General features: G+C 52.2%; 1 protein-coding gene across 4 annotated transcripts in view; it reads left to right on the forward strand.

Annotated features, from left to right (window-relative positions):
- Positions 1-17995, forward strand: part of msi2b (musashi RNA-binding protein 2b) — a 169807-nt gene that overhangs the window by 133455 nt on the left and 18357 nt on the right. For all 4 annotated transcript variants that reach the window (XM_035534014.1, XM_035534013.1, XM_035534015.1 and 1 more), the window contains exons 9-10: positions 2963-3077; positions 8390-8464. In XM_035534014.1, the coding sequence (XP_035389907.1) occupies positions 2963-3077; positions 8390-8464 (190 nt within the window). The remainder of the gene's footprint in view (positions 1-2962; positions 3078-8389; positions 8465-17995) is intronic.

The following is a 17995-nucleotide window of genomic DNA, read 5'->3' on the forward strand; positions in this document are numbered from 1 at the left end:
CTTTACTCTAAAAACTCTGCACCGGTACAGCCACACGGGAACGAGTCATGGCTACGCGAGGGCCGTCCCGCCTGCCTTCCAACATGCCGCGTGGCTGTTCCTCTAGGAATCTACACCCCCGTCATCCTGCCCTCCGAGGGTGTCCTCCCTCTGCCAGCAGACCTGGGTATTTATGGTGGGCCAGGGAAGTGGCTTTTCCACGTTGGCCATTCCTGAATCCCCGGTTCCGCTGGAGTTTTTCAGCACTGCGCTCCTCTGAGCCCAAAAGACTCGCCACCCATCAATCGGCCCTCTGTCCTTTTTCAACGTCTCACTTGCGAATGAGCACCAAAAGTACTTTGAGGAGCAACATTCAGATGCCTCCTGTTTAAGTGTTTTTAAGTGATTAAGTGTTTTTTAATTATTAGCATTTGTTTTTTACATTTTTTCTTCTCGGAATGTATTATTCAGTTTGAACATGTGCTGAATTGCAAACATTTTTTCATAAGGACCTGCGTTTGCATGCTTGAAGGTGTCTGAACGGGGATGTGCGATCGTACGAGACAGCTGCCCGCAGTCTGGCGAGAGTCCCCTCGCTGTGTTCTCCCACGGTGCCGCAAAGTCAAACAGATTGCCAGCAGCTTTACCGCCGGTGACATCACTTGTCAGGAGGTGGCGTCATAGGTAGCAGCAGATTGGACTCGATCCATCCCTTACCAGCCAGCTAATAAGCCGTCTGCGCGCTTATGTTTATCCACACGTGTGTGCATGTGTGTGCGTTCTCGCCGATGGACCGGAGACCCTGCTGTCTAGTCTCGCGCCTTGGCCTCGCTGCTGAGGGCGCTCGCGACGGTGGTCGTGTTAGCTCTGCTCCAGCTCTGCTGCGCTCGTATCCTTCCTATTCTGAGGACTAGCGTTCTGGAGAGCGCTGTGCCTACATACGTGGGTTGGTCCCTGGAGTCCCTGCTGGTTCCCTCTCATCCACGGGTTTTAAGGTGGTATGAAGACCAGACGAGAGCATCTGTGTTGGGGTCAACATAGAAACGCGGCTTTAGAAGGCTGATAGTTGCTCGGAAACTTTAGCAAAGCTGTACTGATGCATCAAAATTGCGTTTTACCCTCTGAAGTAAAACACCTTAAAGACAGCTCCTCCACCCATCCCCAGCCGCTCATCCACCCATCCCCAGCCTGGTGGCAGGCCAGTGCCGCCCTCTCAGGTCATTAGGCGCGAGCCTCATATGTCCATTAACGAGCGGAGGAGCTCCACAGTGGCTTACCTCAACCAGTAATTAGTTAAGTAATAATGTGGAACAGCAGTCGTGCCCCCTAACGGCTTGTTGATGGCTCTGGCAGATCAAAAGCGAGGCCTTTACGTGTCTATTAGGAACGAGCGCCCGGCACCGTCGCCGAAACCACACACTGACATAATTACACGCGTCACCCTCCTCTTACACGCGTGCTTTCACACTCACATCAGACTCATTGTTTAATTAAAGCATGTTGTGTTTGTAAGAAGGACGACTGTCTTTTTGCGTGCTGGCTGGCGCTCGATGTTATGGCTCATTCCAGGACTACATCAGCACGCCTGGTGTCATGCGAGCTCCTCAGTTGGTGTACAGCAGTGCTGAACTGGCGCTGTAACTTCCATGTAAACAACAATTACAAAAAACAATTTACAAGGTTTTCGAGCTGTTTAAAGAATGCAGATTGTTCAGGTTGTGTCTCTACGGAAGTGAAATGTGAACCTTTTCTTTTCCCTGTCAAAACTGCTTAAATGCTGTTCTCCTAAATACAAACAAAGCCAGAAAATGAATGCATGCTAATACTCTGAAACTCGAGCAGTAAGCTTCAGAAGGTTTGTCTGGGGTGTGGGTTTGAGGAGACAGTTGCTTTGCCGTGTCTTCTCCGGTTTGTCAGCTTGCGAAACAAAGAGGCGAGGATGGACTATCCATCCACAGTGGCAGCAACGATGCATGGAGAACAAATTGCGACATTTTATTTAAAATCCGGAGAGGGGGAGAGAGAGAGGGGGATTGGGAGGAGGAGAGACGGAGGGAAGCACTGTGAGACAGAGTGTGTCGGTGAGGGAGCAGCTTTACTGAGAGGCAGACATGCGTCTGGGCTGGAGACGTGCTGGTGGACAAGGCCAGAGCAGGGCACCTCCTCCGCCAAGCAGAACTGTGAGCGGTAGCCAGCACAGGAAACCTTGCGCCGCCTGTGGTCTGCCTTGCAAGGGAGCAGTGAAATAAAACCGTCAACTTACACGTGCCTATCAGGCTGGACATCCGGCTTCCACGCCCCCAGGCCGGATGCTGGTGCCCTCCACCCAACTCACCGTGACGGGTTCCTGTAGTGCGGCTTCGTGGTTCTTCTTCGTGGTGCTCCACCGTGCCGTCGCTTAGCCGCACGCAAAGGAGGAGAAATGTGCACGAGATGGCAGTGGTTTCGGTGCGGGGGGGTAGGTAGTGGCAGGTTGTTTGGGGGGGGGTCAGCGGAGAAGAAAGCGCCCCGGGTGGAGTTGGCTCGCTGATGAGGAGCAGACGAGAGCAGCGAGACGGAGACAGAGATGGGAACATTTTTCAGCAAAACAACAACCCCCCCCCTGAAAAAAACGGGAGTTGGGGGTGGGGAATCAAACTTTTTGCCTGGAGACACTGCCTGGCATGCTTCAGCAAACAGATCCCCATATAAACTCACTGTTAGCATGGCAGGGCCATCAGAGCCCCTGCAGTACCGTCCAAGGAATATAAACGCCGCAATTCCAGCCACACAGGAGGAGTTCGGTTTCATAGCCTTTATTGGTATTTCATTTCTGCGATGAGCATTCCACCCACTGTATCGGTCCACGATGCTGTGCTAGGCTGGCAGGTCAAGTCTTGATGCAGAAAACCCTGGTAGAAGCTCCTATCCCTAGAACAGGGGAGTTCGAGGCTACCACCACACACACCTTTTGCCTAAAGCTTGCTATTTTCTCTGTCCACAGGTAGAATGTAAGAAGGCCCAACCCAAGGAGGTGATGTTCCCCCCAGGGACACGGGGCCGAGCTCGGGGTTTGCCCTACACCATGGACGCGTTCATGCTAGGGATGGGCATGCTAAGTAAGGGGCGCGGACACCACCAATCACAGTGATCCGCCAGTCTCACTTACACAGACACCACCAATCACAGTCATCCGCCAGTCTCACTTACACAGACACCACCAATCACAGTCATCCGCCAGCCTCACTCACACCGACACCAACAATCACAGTGATGCGCCGGCCTCACTCACACAAACGCCACCACTCACACAAACGCCACCAATCACAGTGATCCGCCAGCCTCACTCATAGGAACACCACCAATCACAGTGATCCATTGTCATTCTTACTCACATGGACACCACTAATCATAATAAACTGTTGCCAGTCTCAGTCATACAGTTACAATTACAACTCACAGACATGCGCAAACCACATACAGTCACACTGATCTGTGGTCAGTCTTATTCACACGACCACCAATTACAAAGTTCCACTGTCACTTTCAGTTACATGGAGACCACCAGTCATAGTGATTCATCGTAATTTTCACGCACATGGACACCACCAGTCATAATAAACTGTCATCCGTCTCGGTCAACCAGACACCACCAATCACAATGGCCTGTGATCAGTCTCACTCAAATACCACCAATCACAATGGCCTGTGATCAGTCTCACTCAAATACCACCAATCACAATGGCCTGTGATCAGTCTCACTCAAATACCACCAATCACAATGGCCTGTGATCAGTCTCACTCAAATACCACCAGTCACAATGGCCTGTGATCAGTCTCACTCAAATACCACCAATCACAACGATCCATCCTGGGTTTAACACACACAGGTACCAGCACAATGATCCAGTCTCACTCACATCACCACTAATCACACTGATCTGTTGCCATCGGTCTCACTCACGTGGACACCACCAATCACATTAAACTGCCATCAGTCTCAATCCCACCAATCGGTCTCACTCAAATGGACACCACCAATCACAATAATTCGTCCTCAGTCTCCCGCACACGTCCACCGCTAATCACAATAATCTGTTCTCAGAGTCATTTTGGCTGGGCTTGTTCTGATATGCTATGACATGTTGTGTGTTTTTAGAGAGTAAACTTTGAAGGCTTGCTTGTCTGTCTGTCTGTCTGTCTGTCTGTCTGTTTGTCTATCAGTTCTACTTGCCACTACAAAGTATGTTCTTTTAAATCATGCATTTGTATAAGAACTGCACCACTGGTTACCTACCAGGCGGATCAATATTCTGTGATGTGTGCAAAAATATGGTTCATATCAGCATTGTATCATTGCTCTCCTTGCTTCAGTAATGAATCAACTGGAGCCATTTTGGTGTCGGGAAAGACTCGAGAGCCGAACTGCTTGTTTCGCGCCCACACGATTGCGATGGAGACCCCTCCAGCCAGCACTGGTGCGATGTGCTGGAAGAGGTTAAATTCCTCGCTTCCCACACAAGGTACATGCTGGACTATCACAGCATGGGAAGAGGCAGGTGGGGGAAGGAAGCAGGCCAGTGTACGTGATCCTCAGAGCCCGGCGGCGCACACACCGCTAGCTGGCGCCGTCTGCTGCTTACTGCTCTACGCTTGGCTGGCGACTCGCTGTCGCCATGCCAGTCCAAATCCTTTAGCGTTTGTGATGGGAGGAGTGATGCTGAAATGTCCCACACACATACGTTCTCTCTCTCTCTCTCTCTTTTTCTCTCTCCCTCTCTCTCTCTCTCACCCTCTCTCAACCACCCTCTCTTTATCTCTCCTTCTCTCTCTCTCTCCCCCTCTCTCTCCCTCCCTCCCTCTCTCTCTCCCGTCACACACAGCCGCCCACCTGACATCCTCCAGGGTTCTCTCTTTTTTTTTTTACCCCTGCGGATTTGACGTTGGTTTCCGAGGACAGGACATGCAGCTGCGAACCCTCACCCGTCCCCTCCCCCACCCCCGACATCTCTCCCTCCATCCACACCCTGCTCCAGTGACGGGAGATAATGGCCGCGAGACTGATCGGCTGCTGAAAGTAACTGAAGCAAATAAATCGTTTGACGCCTGGTGCTGACTGTGTGCGGCGGCTAATGGCGGGCAGCTGCAGGAGAGGCTGTCCCGTTTCAGCCTGCCCTCCCGCTAGCCCCACACTGCACCCACCAGGCCCCTTCAGCCACGCCCACCAGCCCCCTTCAGCCACGCCCACCGGACCCTTTCAGCCACACCCACCATACCCCTTGATCCATACACACCAGGCCAGTTGAGCCACACCCAGCAAGTCCCTGACCCATGTCCTCCAACTAGTGCAGCGAGCAGAAAACCAAGCCACGCCCACCAGACGGCCAGCTCCACTTTACTTTTGCCACAGAATTTTTTTTTTTTTTGTGGTCTCTTGACAATTATTTACATTTGGCAATGGTACCCAGCCTCAGACCGGCTGCCGCATCAACCCCGCAGTTCAACTCGACTCCAGTGGAAGTTGACCTTATTAGGAATTATAGCAGATCAGTGTGCCAGTGTTGAACAAACTGAATGAACGGAAGAGACGAAATGAACAAAGTGGCGGCTCCGAGGGAAGGGGAGTGCGGTTAAGGGTGTATGAGCTCATTCGCTCGCAACACACTCTTATCTAAATGAAATTGGAAAAGCAGGACAGCGAAACATTCCTTTTGGAAATTTGCATACAAAAATCAACAAGGCTCATTATTCAAGGAACTGTAATTCCTTATGTGCCAAAATCTCATTAGAGCTGCACTCGGAGCGCTCGTGTTTACCACACCTAATCGAGCCATTTATCTTTATTGTGTTAAGCCTCATGTATGTTTGCTGAAATTAATACACATCTCAGCCTGCGCAAAGTGCGGCTTTACCAGATGGATAATTGATTTTAAAGTGAATCCGAACTGTTGAGCCATAAAATGGGCACATTAGCATGCATATTAATAACGCAAATAAGAGGGAGAGGCCGACGCCAGTGGGCCAGATTAAGTGACAGCCTTTATTTACTGTGTTGCCAGGAGACGGAGAGTGCTTGACAGGGCTTAACGAGTCTTCTCCCCCTGTCCCTGGCCTCTCCTCCTGCCCATCACCTCGCTTTGTGTGCTATTGGGGTGGGGGTGGGGGGGGTGTTCGGACAGCCCGCCCACCTACCTGCCGTCTGCGGGCGAGTCGAGCCTATCCGAGGAGATCCGGGGTACTTCGCTGGCTGCCCAGCTAGGAGGCGGAGAAGCGGTCATCGGGGCGAGCGGCAGTTGCCTCTGCCCATTTTAGCTGCCCTTCGGCGCCGGCGTGTCTGCGGCTCGCCGATAGCGCTATCTCCCGTGTGGCAGTCGCGCCGTGCCAGGCTGTGGCATCCAGCGGCAGACACCTCCTCTCTGCCCATGCTCCGACAGCCCCTGGCCCCGCCGGCGCATTAATCCCGGCTGTCAATAGAGGCCTGCAGCACTACATTCATACTAAGCTCTTTAAATATCACAGGGAAAGCCCATGACATGTGTGTTTAGCGCGGGCATCCTGTTTACGGGGAGAGTGCGTGCTGCAGCTCTGCTCGCGGGGCAGAACGAACCGGGATCCGTAAACAAACGATCCAGGAACGGCACCCAGAGAGGCGCTGTGTAGCAAATATCTACATCTTCTGCCGTATAGCAGAGCCCATGCACTGCAAATCTCCAGCTCATGCTCACAGTTGCTGAGCCATGTGCAGCTAAATGGCTGATGAAGGCCGAGTCTGAGGCTTGAGATGTAGATTAAAGAGTAGCTTCTTGCGTGCCGGGCCGTGAGCCTTTGTAGTTTGGCCAGGTTCAGCCCTCGTCTCCAGATGCGTTCATCTCCGATGCTGTCTCCTCGAGGACACTCTTTAATTCCAGCACTTATCCAGTAGCATGAAGCAGATGACCAAAAATCCCTTTCAAAGTTATTGAGCTCTCTAAAAGCAACATATCGCCGTTTAAGCCGCTACTGAAAAGTCTCTCTGAAGGGACCTGGATGGGATCAATTTCTTCACCGGACACGTCTCTCAGATCAGCCTCTGCACTGTCAGGCTACATTGATTGGAGTTCCGTCTGGCTTGGGTCTGGCCTTTTGTCTTGCGTATGTTTCATATGTTTTCACTGCACTAAACCAGCCTGCGTTTTGCAGCCGGCGACCGAGGATAAGCCTCTGGAGACCTTTCGCGTTTGTTTCTCAGGGTGCACTGCCCATGCCAACATCGATGAGATGTTTTCAGGTCTTCCTCTGGCTATAGGCACCGGCTCTCCGGAAGGCGGAAAACAGACTCTGCGCTCCAAAGTAATTCCACCTATATATGGGCAGCGTTTCCGTTCACGTAAAGCGGTTTGGGCTGCTGTTTGAATCCAGGCCAGGTAATTAGTGTCTGGATGTCTGCTGCGGAAGCGCATTGTGACAGAACAATGGACCGCCGGGCCCTCAGCTCGGGGACATCTCCAGCATGCATGCCGGGGATTGTCCCACACTCTTCTGTCCCAGTGAGCTTCAGGCTGCTCAGACGCTGCTGAGCCGGCGCTTCCTCGCTGGTACAAGCCAGAGCGGAAGAACGTTGCTTTCTGCCCTCCTCTCCCCTCGGTTCAGAGCTGGTGGTGGACCAGCGGCACCCACGTCTTTCCTTCTGCTCTGGGAAAGCTTCCACGATCGCTCGCCGGCGTCCGCACCGTTGGGTCAGTTGGACACGGGCTGTCGGGAGGCAGTAATCCGCCATGTCCTGGCACAGATATCGGTTTGCCATTGTCTCGCACCGCCGTGTCCTTCATGATCGATTAGCTCAGGCTATAAAAGAAAGGTTATCGATCAATGACAGCAGAGGGGGTGGGGGGGTGGGGTGGGGTGGGGGGTTGACAGCAGCGGACATGTCTGCCTATCATCGCCACGGGAAAGGGGGATGAGCTCCAGGGATGAAAATAGCTATCATTTCTTATGGTACTTATATTTGCTCATTAACTCGGAGAGCTTCCCGGCCTGCTAATCTGTTACCTAGCAGCTGTTTGGAAGGTGGGAGAGGTTTTAAAAAGTGTGAATGAATGTGTTAGTCTTTGTGTGTGTGTGTGTGTGTGTGTGTGTGTGTGTGTGTGTGTGTGTGTGTGTGTGTGTGTGTGTGTGTGTGTGTGTGTGTGTGTGTGCACGCACGTGTGCACTGGGGAGGGGTGTCTAATATGGTTGGTTCAGTAGGTGCCACTGTGCGATGCTGGACATATGGACATGGGGTATGATTGAAACATACTTGTATGTTTTTATATATATAATGTGTGTGCGTGCGTGTGTGCTCGCATGCGCCTGCACACTTGGAAGTTCAGTAGTGATCCATGGCTGTAACAGGGAATCTTCAGGAGGTCTGGACCATTCATCACAGTGCTCAGTTCTTCCCCTCTGCCTTCAGGTTACCCGAACATCGTAGCGACGTACGGCCGTGGATACACTGGCTTCGCCCCGAGCTACAGCTACCAATTCCCTGGTAAGTTCCATCTTGTTAAGCCCTGTGTGAAGCTTCTTTTGCCTGCTGCTGTCTGGTAATGGCCTCCCCGCTGGCCAGCAAACACACACACCCTGCATCTACTTCCTGCTGTACCCCCATGCTCAGTACACACACACACACACACGTACGTATATGCAGACCCTGCGTCCTGTAGGAATCCCATGCTGTATGACTGTTACGTGGAGATTACAGGCTTGTACAACCTTTTCACAAGTGCACGCAGGCTGGCCCGCACTCTCACGACAGCATGCATCTTAGCCGTGTTTTCCGAAGCTCTACACACACATAAACACATATACCCGTGGACAGCCTGCTGGCAGGACTTAGGCTCATATGGAGTAAATAAAAAAACAGAGCCTTGAAGAGCTGACTGCAGATGGGCGAACCCTGGCACCTGTTTAACACGACGGCCTTTGTTTCGCGTTCAGCGAATCTCGGCTCGCGCGCCTCAGACGATGGCGCCCGCGACGCCAACAGTAATGGCGCTGTGTCTCTCTTTCCCCCCCCCCCGGGCCGATGGCGCGTGACTAAGTAACCCCTGCACGTCGTGACTCATCCCTTTGAGAAACGGGAGCAGATGGATCCAGATCTGCCAAGCACCGTGCAGATGATTAAGAGGCGCTGGCCCGGGCCTTTCTCCGCCAGACGAGCCTGTTCAGCCTGGGAGCCGGTGGCTCGGCCCAGAGTCACGCTCCTGCGAGAGCCCCACTCCGGTTTCGCGGGGCGACTGCGTGCACAAACGAGGCGGCGACGGGAGCAACTCGGGACTCGCGCATCGTTCCAAGTGTTGATGTGCGCAGCGTGAAAATACAGTCGTTCTGACGGCCTCGGGCCCAGAAGACTGGGTTTGGGCTTGCGTGCTTGTCGTACTAGAGATGATCTCGCTGGTGACGTCAAACGACGGAACTGTTACGTTGATGTGACCGTTTAAGTGTAAAGACGGCTGAGTGTTGCTTTCAAAGCGCACAGATGTTTTCATGCCAGGGAACCTCAAACAAGTGTGTCAAAAGAACGGGAACGTTCCAGAATGTTCCTGTTTCTGAGAAACTACGGAGGGGGATTAGACCAGGACTGGCCTCTCTGTCTCTGGCACCCGTCTTGTCTAGCCCGAGCCCAGATTAGCCAGTGCGTCAGCAGGAACGGTGCTACCATCATCTTAGCACTGCGGTGGCTGCTTCGCTGAGATGACACCTAGCCAAAGCCTCCCAGCGTGTCTGTCCCTCCGCGTCCCACCACCAGCAGTGGGAGAGTGTTTATCATCCTCAGACAAGGCGCACCACTGGAGTCGGCCTGAAAGCGTCCAAGCTCGACCGTGTTCGATATATGTATTTTTAGAGGGGATATTGATCTCGTGAAGGGCAGGAGGCGTTTACTGGAGGACTGTACCACACTCCCTTTAAGCTCCTACTTGTAGCGCTGGCCTAAGACTCACCAGAGAGAGGGCTGTGTACCAGGTCAGCGACACCTCTGTTTTCACACCTACGAAAGAGAGGCTTTTCACTTGCACTTAATCCCACGGTTTTCCATGTAAAATTATCTTTCCCGCGCCACTCCGAAAGAAGCCCCCCGATCTCTTCCATTTCAGATACCGTCAGTGACCTTGGTGTTAAACATATAGGGTGAATGAGTTTTTTTTCCAGACAACTTGTAGCGCCGAGGGATTTACCAGAGGCTCAGTGGCAGTGAAGGTTCAAATTGACTGTTGAATAGAGGGAAGGTAATATTTTTCAAGGCACTTCTTATAATCCACATGGCTGAGTGGATTTATAACAGGTCACGGGGAAAAAATACCGCTCGCGTGTCATGTGCGTGTGCATGCGCCTCAGATCTGTGCACATTCTTGTGCGTTCGTGTGCACGTGCACTCTCCTGTGCGTGTGTGCATGCGTGCGTGCTTTTTGTGTGTGTGGTTGTGGGTGTGCTTGCGTGCGTATGGTCACGTGCACATGCACTTTGAACATGTTTGTCTACACTGTTAGCCTGTAACAGTCACCTGTAATCACTGGCATTCAGCTAAGTCGAGGTATAAATGTAATGATGGTTTTATTTTGTAATTAGAGGATACCTGGCAGGTCTCTTCCAGTGTGGATTTTAATGAGCATGTAATAGTTTAATCGCCATGGTAATCTTCCCAGCTTGTTTTATGGGTTTTTAAAGGCATTTTCTGCCTCTTCCGATGAGGATGCATGCAAACACTGCATGAGCAAAAACGACTTCTGGAGAATAAGGAAGCACCGAAGAGCGTTCGCCGCCTGACGCGTGCGGCGCGGCCCGGTAACGGGAACACTGCCGCCAGCCCAGCCGCGCTGACGCAAGCTGCAGCTGTCTGTTCCCCTGTTTCATAATCACCGTCTTTATTTTAGCGCGCCGTCGAATACAAGCCTCCCTGCTCACCTTGTAGCTCATGATTCTGCCTGACATTAAATGGTCTTTCCTCTCCGCACGGGCCGCCCGGATCGTCTCGTCTCTGGTCGGCTGCGATTACCGCCGCCCGATGCGGCTGCCGCTGATGAGAGCCGAAGCATGCGCCATCGTCAAGGTCGCAGGCTTTCTCCAGCCAGGGGGCGCGCGTGTAATAAGCCCCTATTGGACGGCGTGTGCCTGTCAGCCCCAAACCCCCCCCCCCCCCCCCCCAGGGGGGGTCAGCGGGAGAGGGCTGGAATTGGCGCTTCACTTTTGATTAGGGCACAATCGGTTATGCAAACGGAGCGGCTGTCGGGGACAGGCGCTCGCGCAAAAACCCGCGCCCATCACCCCCGCCCTTCCGCCTGCCTGCCGGACAGATAACGCGGCGGGGCTTTGCAGGACATCGGAGCACAAACAAACAGATGAGGCTGCGGCGCTCGCAGGCGCGCCGGCGTTTCCGGAGCGGGAGGGGAAAATGGAGGGCTGGGGAGGGGCTATCGCTCGCCTCGGCGAGACGCCTCTGCCCCGCACCCGTGTCGCAAAGAGGGAAGGAGCTTCTTCTGTTCAGTAGCAGCAGAGAGAGACAGACGGAGAGGTTGAGGGAGATGGAGAGAGGGAGGAAGAGGAAAGAGAGCAACAAAGTGTGTGGGGGGGGGGGTTGAGAGACAGGAAAGACAACAAGAATGGTCTCTCCCACAGCCGTGGCACTTCGTCCTTCTCTTCACCTGAATCAGGTCCAATTAAAACGCCGGCTCGTTAACCTGCTCCGCACGCCACAGACGCACGCGGCGTGGTGTGGGCTCAGAGCAGGGGCTGCCGTGCTGGGCACACACCCACACCCCCACCCAAAAAGCTGTTGTGTGATTATTGAGCCCGCAGCACGATCCAGGGCGCAGGTCAGCGCGGCGACGGCCTGGTGGAGATGGATGCTTGCGTCAGCCTGCGACGCTCCCCACCCGCAGTAATCGCTCTAATGAGCCGCCTCCTCGCTGCCGCGCCCCTCCACGCTCACGACCGGGCCGGACTCGCCGGGGTTTAATCGCCTCCTCGGCTGTGTTCCAGATGCTCCGGCTTCCGCGAGGTTTGGCGCGGTTTAGCGCGCGATCTCGCGACCGGCACCGGATCCCTCCGTCCCTCCCCTACCACCCCCTTGGCTTTTTGCTGCAGAGTCAGATTTTGCCTCCGCAAGGACAAAACCCCGCGCCCCCAAACGAGCTCCCTCAGATAGCGGGAGTGACGGGCGGATGACTTTCCTCCGCCCTCCAGGTTAATCCCTGGCGCCCGTCAGCCGGTGAAATGCTACTCATCTGTCTGGTAATTGCCCTCGTCAGGGAGGCGGCATCACAGAAAATGGGGCGTGCGGCTGCTCTAGGAGAGCACCCCCCCCCCCACCCGTCTGCTCTGCCATTGTCTCGTACCGCTGCGCGCGCGCGCGCACACACACGCGCACACACACACACACACACACACATCCCGTGCCCACCCACTAGGACTGACATCAGCGACGAGGGCGAGCTGTTTGGCTCCAGCCATACAACACGTCGTTTCCAGCGGGCTCCACTGAGCTGGGACCTGCGATACTCCTTTCTCTGTCTGTTTTAAGCCTGATCAGCTACAAGTCGAGACGGAGCGGAGAGCAGGCGCGCCTGGGTCGTGCTGTTGCGTACGTAAATGTCGCCGTACTATTCTCCTCTCTCAGCTGGGAGACGGTGTGGCCGATCGAATTTTCTCCGGTGTTCCATTTTACTGCGTGATGCATGGACTAGTGTGGCAGACAGCATTCAACAAACCGGTGGGACTCCAACCTTCTATTACCCCCATCACGGATGTACAGACGCGACTGCAGGTGCCCTCAACCCCCACGCCTCCCCGATCCATCTCGCAGGCGGCCTAAACCCCTAACACGTTTTCCCTTTCTTAATATCCCGCCATTACCGCATGTAAATGTGGTGTTTTTATAGGAAGCCCGTGTAAGCGGCTCCCCCTTTCTCCCGCGGAAGTCTGTGGGACCTTCTTTCTTACTTGGCCCCATGTTGAGAACATTCTCTTTCCTGAGTGGTTCCATTTTGCTCCAGTAGAGCGGTCGCCTCTCCTGGCCTTTCCTGCCACGGGGTTTTTTCGTTTGCGCTTTTTCCCGTAGCACACACATTGCACATCATCTGTATCCGTAGATGACTACATAAGGGTCCTTATGTAGGTCCATCTGCCCTTCATCGGAGCTGTCTGCCTACCTTGCACCTACACTCGCCGGACACTCCATTAGTGCATTACGGGTGTGTCCTGGCGGCGGACAGCCGTTTATCACTTGATTTGGAACAGCAGGATCACGGACGAGCAGATATTTTTCCGGGCGGTGGACCATTCCCGGCTCAGATACACTGTTATCAGTGGATCACACACCGCGGCTGGAGTCCGGAAGCGTCGGTGGCGCTGCCGGGTTAGGAGAGGAGGAGAACTCCGCCTCGGAAAAAGATCCAGCCAATGGCAGACAGGCTTGAGGTCAGAAGCTAAGGCCACTAACGAGGAGCCAGGGAATGTCCGTCACCGAATGTTTCTGTTACCCAAGTGGGCGGGCATAGTGGGATGGCCCTGCACAGAGTGCATGCAGCCGGCGGGACACTGTGTCCAGGGCGTGATCGAGGCACCGCAGAGATCTCTTCATGCCTTGTGCGCTCAGCAATGCGTCTCCGAGACACAGCGTTAGTCAGATGCTGCACTGCTCCTCACGCATTCTCGTGTTCTTAGAGAATGCTGATATATCGTAGCCTTCACCTCTCAGACGCTGCCAGACCGCACTGCAAATATGGCTCCTGCATTCTCCTTGTTTTAGCCTTTAGAAAAGACACTTGAACTGTCGCTTCTGCCTTAAATTATGCACCCAGGGCGCCAAATCCGTCACTAACTTACACGAAGCTGTCTGCGTTCTCCTGCAGCTGGAGTAACACTCTGAGAGATTGACCCGACCACACAAGGCCCGTAATTAATGTCATATCGTTGAAATTCACGCCCCCGGAGTCAGAGGAGCTGAGCTCCTACAGCGATCATTAACCGGTGGCACTCTCGCCTGTGATTCCCCGGGGCCGAGAGCGTGGCGGGCTCTGATGGGCACCAGGCTCGGCCACCCGTCTGCCCACTCATTAGGGGGTATGTTGGCGCAAGTGTCCAGCGCGGTGCACCGACGGTGCTGGTGCATTTGTGCCCCCCCCCCCCCACACACACACACACACACCTGCACCACCACCACCACCTCCACCTCCACCTTCCACCCGGGAGCAGCACCCCTTTGATAGCTCAAAAGAAAAGCAGTCCAAGCCGGGGGGTTTCTGCAGGAGAAGAATGACTCCCCTCTCGACTGGCGGACGGAAAGATGGTCAGGGGAGATTGGCCCTCTTGCCTTTCTTTCTTCATATATTTCTTTATTTCTTTATTCTTTCTAGTCCGCCCCTCTCCTCGCACCTTCTGTCGGGGTGGAATTGACTAATAAGGCTTTTTCTGAGTGCCCTTGAAATGAAGGGGGCCATAGATCACATTTTTTGATCCATTTTCCTTTAGAGTTTAATTGATGTATTAATATATTCAACATGCCATTTTTCAGATGTTCTGTAGATCAGATACTCTGTTCAAAAAAAGCGTTACGTAGCTTGAATGCTTGACGATACTGACATACTAATATCTAACTGTCTGATATTCAGATAATTTGCATGTGCAAGACACACATACTAATCTTTAATAAGACTGCACATGCTAATTTAATATTCAGGACATGCCCTGTGTGTGTGTGTGTGTGTGTGTGTGTGTGTGTGTGTGTGTGTGTATGTATATATATATATATATATATATATATATATATATATATATATATATATATATATATATATATATATATATATATAAAAAATTATAACTTAAATGTATTTTTGCACTTATCTTCAAACAGGGTGTCTGTTAAATTGTTGGCTTATAAAGTTCTTATTAGGAAGACTTCAAAAAAGCTTCTTAAGAAAAGCAAAAGCAGAGAGAGATAGTGAGAGAGAACGAGAGAGAGCGAACGAGAGAGAGAGGGAGAGCGAGAGAGAGAGACGTTTCCTCTGTGGTCTGCAGGGTGCAGAGCAGCTGTGTCCTTGTCTGCTCTCCAGGCCACGACAGCCCAGCAGAGCACACAGTCCCTGACAGGAACAAACAGGCTGGAGGAGAAGAAAAAAAAAACAGAAGAAAAATGGAAAGCTAAATATTGGCTTTATCTCTTCAAGAATAAAAGGCCCATGAAATTGATTTGAAGCTGCCAAGTCTCTCCCAAGTGGCATCTTCCACACTGAAAGCAAAACAACGAGCCGGCACAATCTATTAATTAACCCACTTAATTAATCCTAATCCAGCAGAGTTAATCTCCTGCTAGGCCTTGCTAGTTCCACTGCGCAGGTGTCTACCTGACCTCACACCAGCGGAGCCTGGCGAGTGCAGAGGGTGGCCTTCGCTAGCCCTCCCTGTTCACAGTCACGTTGGCAGCAGCCGTGCGTAAGGCAGTCTGTCCACTACTGTCTGAAAAGGACTCTTAAGAGGCTGAGGAGTGGGTTTTAAACAAATGGTCATTTAATTAAACGGACAGTGAAGAAACCTCGGCAGTACTGATGTTAATGGAACTCGTTGCCGCAATGGTAAAGCCAAGTGAAGGTTTTGGGGTTAAAGAACGCTTTAATGTCACATGGAGCTTTAGCCTGGGGGGTGTGGAGGTTGGATTCCGGTCTCAGCAACATAAACTGGAAAGTCTTGTAATGGGAAGGTTGCCAGTTCAAGTCCCACCACTGCCAGGTTGCCACTGTTGGGCCCCTGAGCAAGACCCTTAACCCTCAATTGCTCAAGTTGTACTCATCATAATTGTAAGTCTTTAGATAAAAGCATCAGTTAAATTTCTCTCTTAGAGACGTAACATGAAAGTCTGGATTCAGGTCTCAGAGGCCACAAGGTGACACTTTAAGCAATAACTCAGGAGAAGCGTACAGTTCTCTGCCTGTTCTGCCAGGCAGCTTCAGTCCAAATGGACCAACGGATTAGAAGTTCTGCTAAATAATGATAATTCTACAGTCCATTATGGGCCGAGCAGATCCATGGCGTTGTGTCCGTTCTGACAGAAGTTCGAATGGCTCATTGATGACCTGAACTGCGGGCTAATAAACGGAGCTTTGCCATATGTGGCCATTTCTACGTTTATTTATACGGCACATCAGTTCCGTCGCTCTGTCTTGTCGCTAATCTTATTCCGAAGTCCGCATTTCATTAGGCATTAGCGGCCCATAAAAGGTTATTAAGGACACTAATACAGGGGGGTCTGTGCTGAAGAATAGTGGAGAGCCCATAAGAGACGAGGCTAATTACAATCCATTCCTCTATCTGAACCCAACCATCTGCCAGTGTCAGCCGCTTATTGTCTATTGGCTTTCAATCATGAACGGACCACTGCAGCCAAAGATGTGTGTTTTAATTAGGGAGCTGTGGTATAATTATATTTATATTTTAATGATGACTTTGACAGAGCGTTTGAGTGGATGTCCTTCATTGTTCACTAAAATGATAATATTTAATTATGATGTTTGAACACTCCAGATTTAGGCGCTCAAGTGGTTTTCTGTCTGTTTGACACACGCACGCACGCAAGCCCGCGTGCGCACGCACGCACAAAGCAATTGGGTGCGCTTGGATGCTCTCATCATGCAGTTCTGCTAGTACTAACCCCTGCATTCTGCTCACAGAATCGGCCACAAAGGCTGGTTGGCTGAGAGCTTGTGAGCAGCAGAGACATGGCCAGTCAGCCAGTGCTAAAGGTGCTAGGAGACAAGTGCAAGCATCCTTATATATGCGCACACACACACACACACACTCACTCTCTCTCTCTCTCTCTCACTCTCTCTCTCTCTCTCTCTCTCTCTCTCTCACACACACACACTCTCATACACTCTCTCACACACACACACACACACACACACACACAGTCTTCTCCCATTGGGCCATACATACCTGTTCTTTCCCTTGCATTAAAGATGCTTAAAGTGAATTAACGAGCACTTGGAAGCGAGCAGTTAATCCCAGATGCCTAATCTGCTCATAACGGCATAAAGGGCCACTAAAGTTGGGAGGGAGAGCAAGTCTGGCCAGGGTCCCGTCCCAGACCCCCCTGCCGTGCGGCGCCCAGCCCGCCACAGCCGGCGCTGCTGTTCACGCCGCCTGGAGACGGAATTACCCCCCTGATTGATTGAGTTCCAAAGCATAAACCCGGCATGACCGACGACAGAGGAAGACTCGCCCACTCTGCTTTTATGACCCTCCGCTTTCATGTCTCTCTCTCGGTCTCTGCCTCTATCTGCCTTGCTCTTTATCCTTTGTCCCCGTCTGAATTCCCCCACCCTGACATAAGCAGCGCTGCCAAGATAAGGGACCAAAGTGGACGGCAGAGCTGTGAGCGCGTGTCCATTTCCACGTGGCCTGGGTGCTGCCTCTCTGGATGGAGGAGCGCCGGGGCGTCCAGCCTTTTGCTCCCGTGTTTCTCCTTCGGCTTGTTATGGCGGCTTTTTGTGCTGAGCCGCGGAGAGCATAACTGCATATCTATAAATACAACGTCTTCCTGGCCTGATTTACAGTATTAACTAACGACCGAAGCAACATGTCATAATTCTTCTGGAGCTGCGAAATCAATGGCACACAGAGCGTAAATGATACTTAGACAAAAGATTACGCAACAGCGTGCAAAATGTCCCCATTTGGCGAGTGCGTCATTGATTTTTCAGAAGGATGTACTGCTCTTAAATTGTTTTGTTTTCTTTCTTTGCTTGTTTGTTTGTTTCTTTTTGTATATTTATCTTTTTTGATTTTGTTATTGATTTCTTTTCAACCCTTTAACTGCCTCCCTGTTAATGGCTTACAGAGACACCGCGGTGCCGCAGGTTCTCAAAGCCGTGACTTGTTTACCGTAGTAATTGGGTGTATAAGTTGGCCGGAGTCCGAAGGGCTCTTGACAGCTGAGCAGGGACCGGAGGGGTCCGTCCCGGCAGAAGCTCTCGAGCGCATGTAAGGGGGCGAGCGGACCCTCCTAAAGCCATTAAAGGCCGCTGCT

Source organism: Electrophorus electricus, chromosome 15, assembly GCF_013358815.1.
Source record: "Electrophorus electricus isolate fEleEle1 chromosome 15, fEleEle1.pri, whole genome shotgun sequence".
In the NCBI taxonomy this organism is placed as follows: Eukaryota; Metazoa; Chordata; class Actinopteri; order Gymnotiformes; family Gymnotidae; genus Electrophorus; species Electrophorus electricus.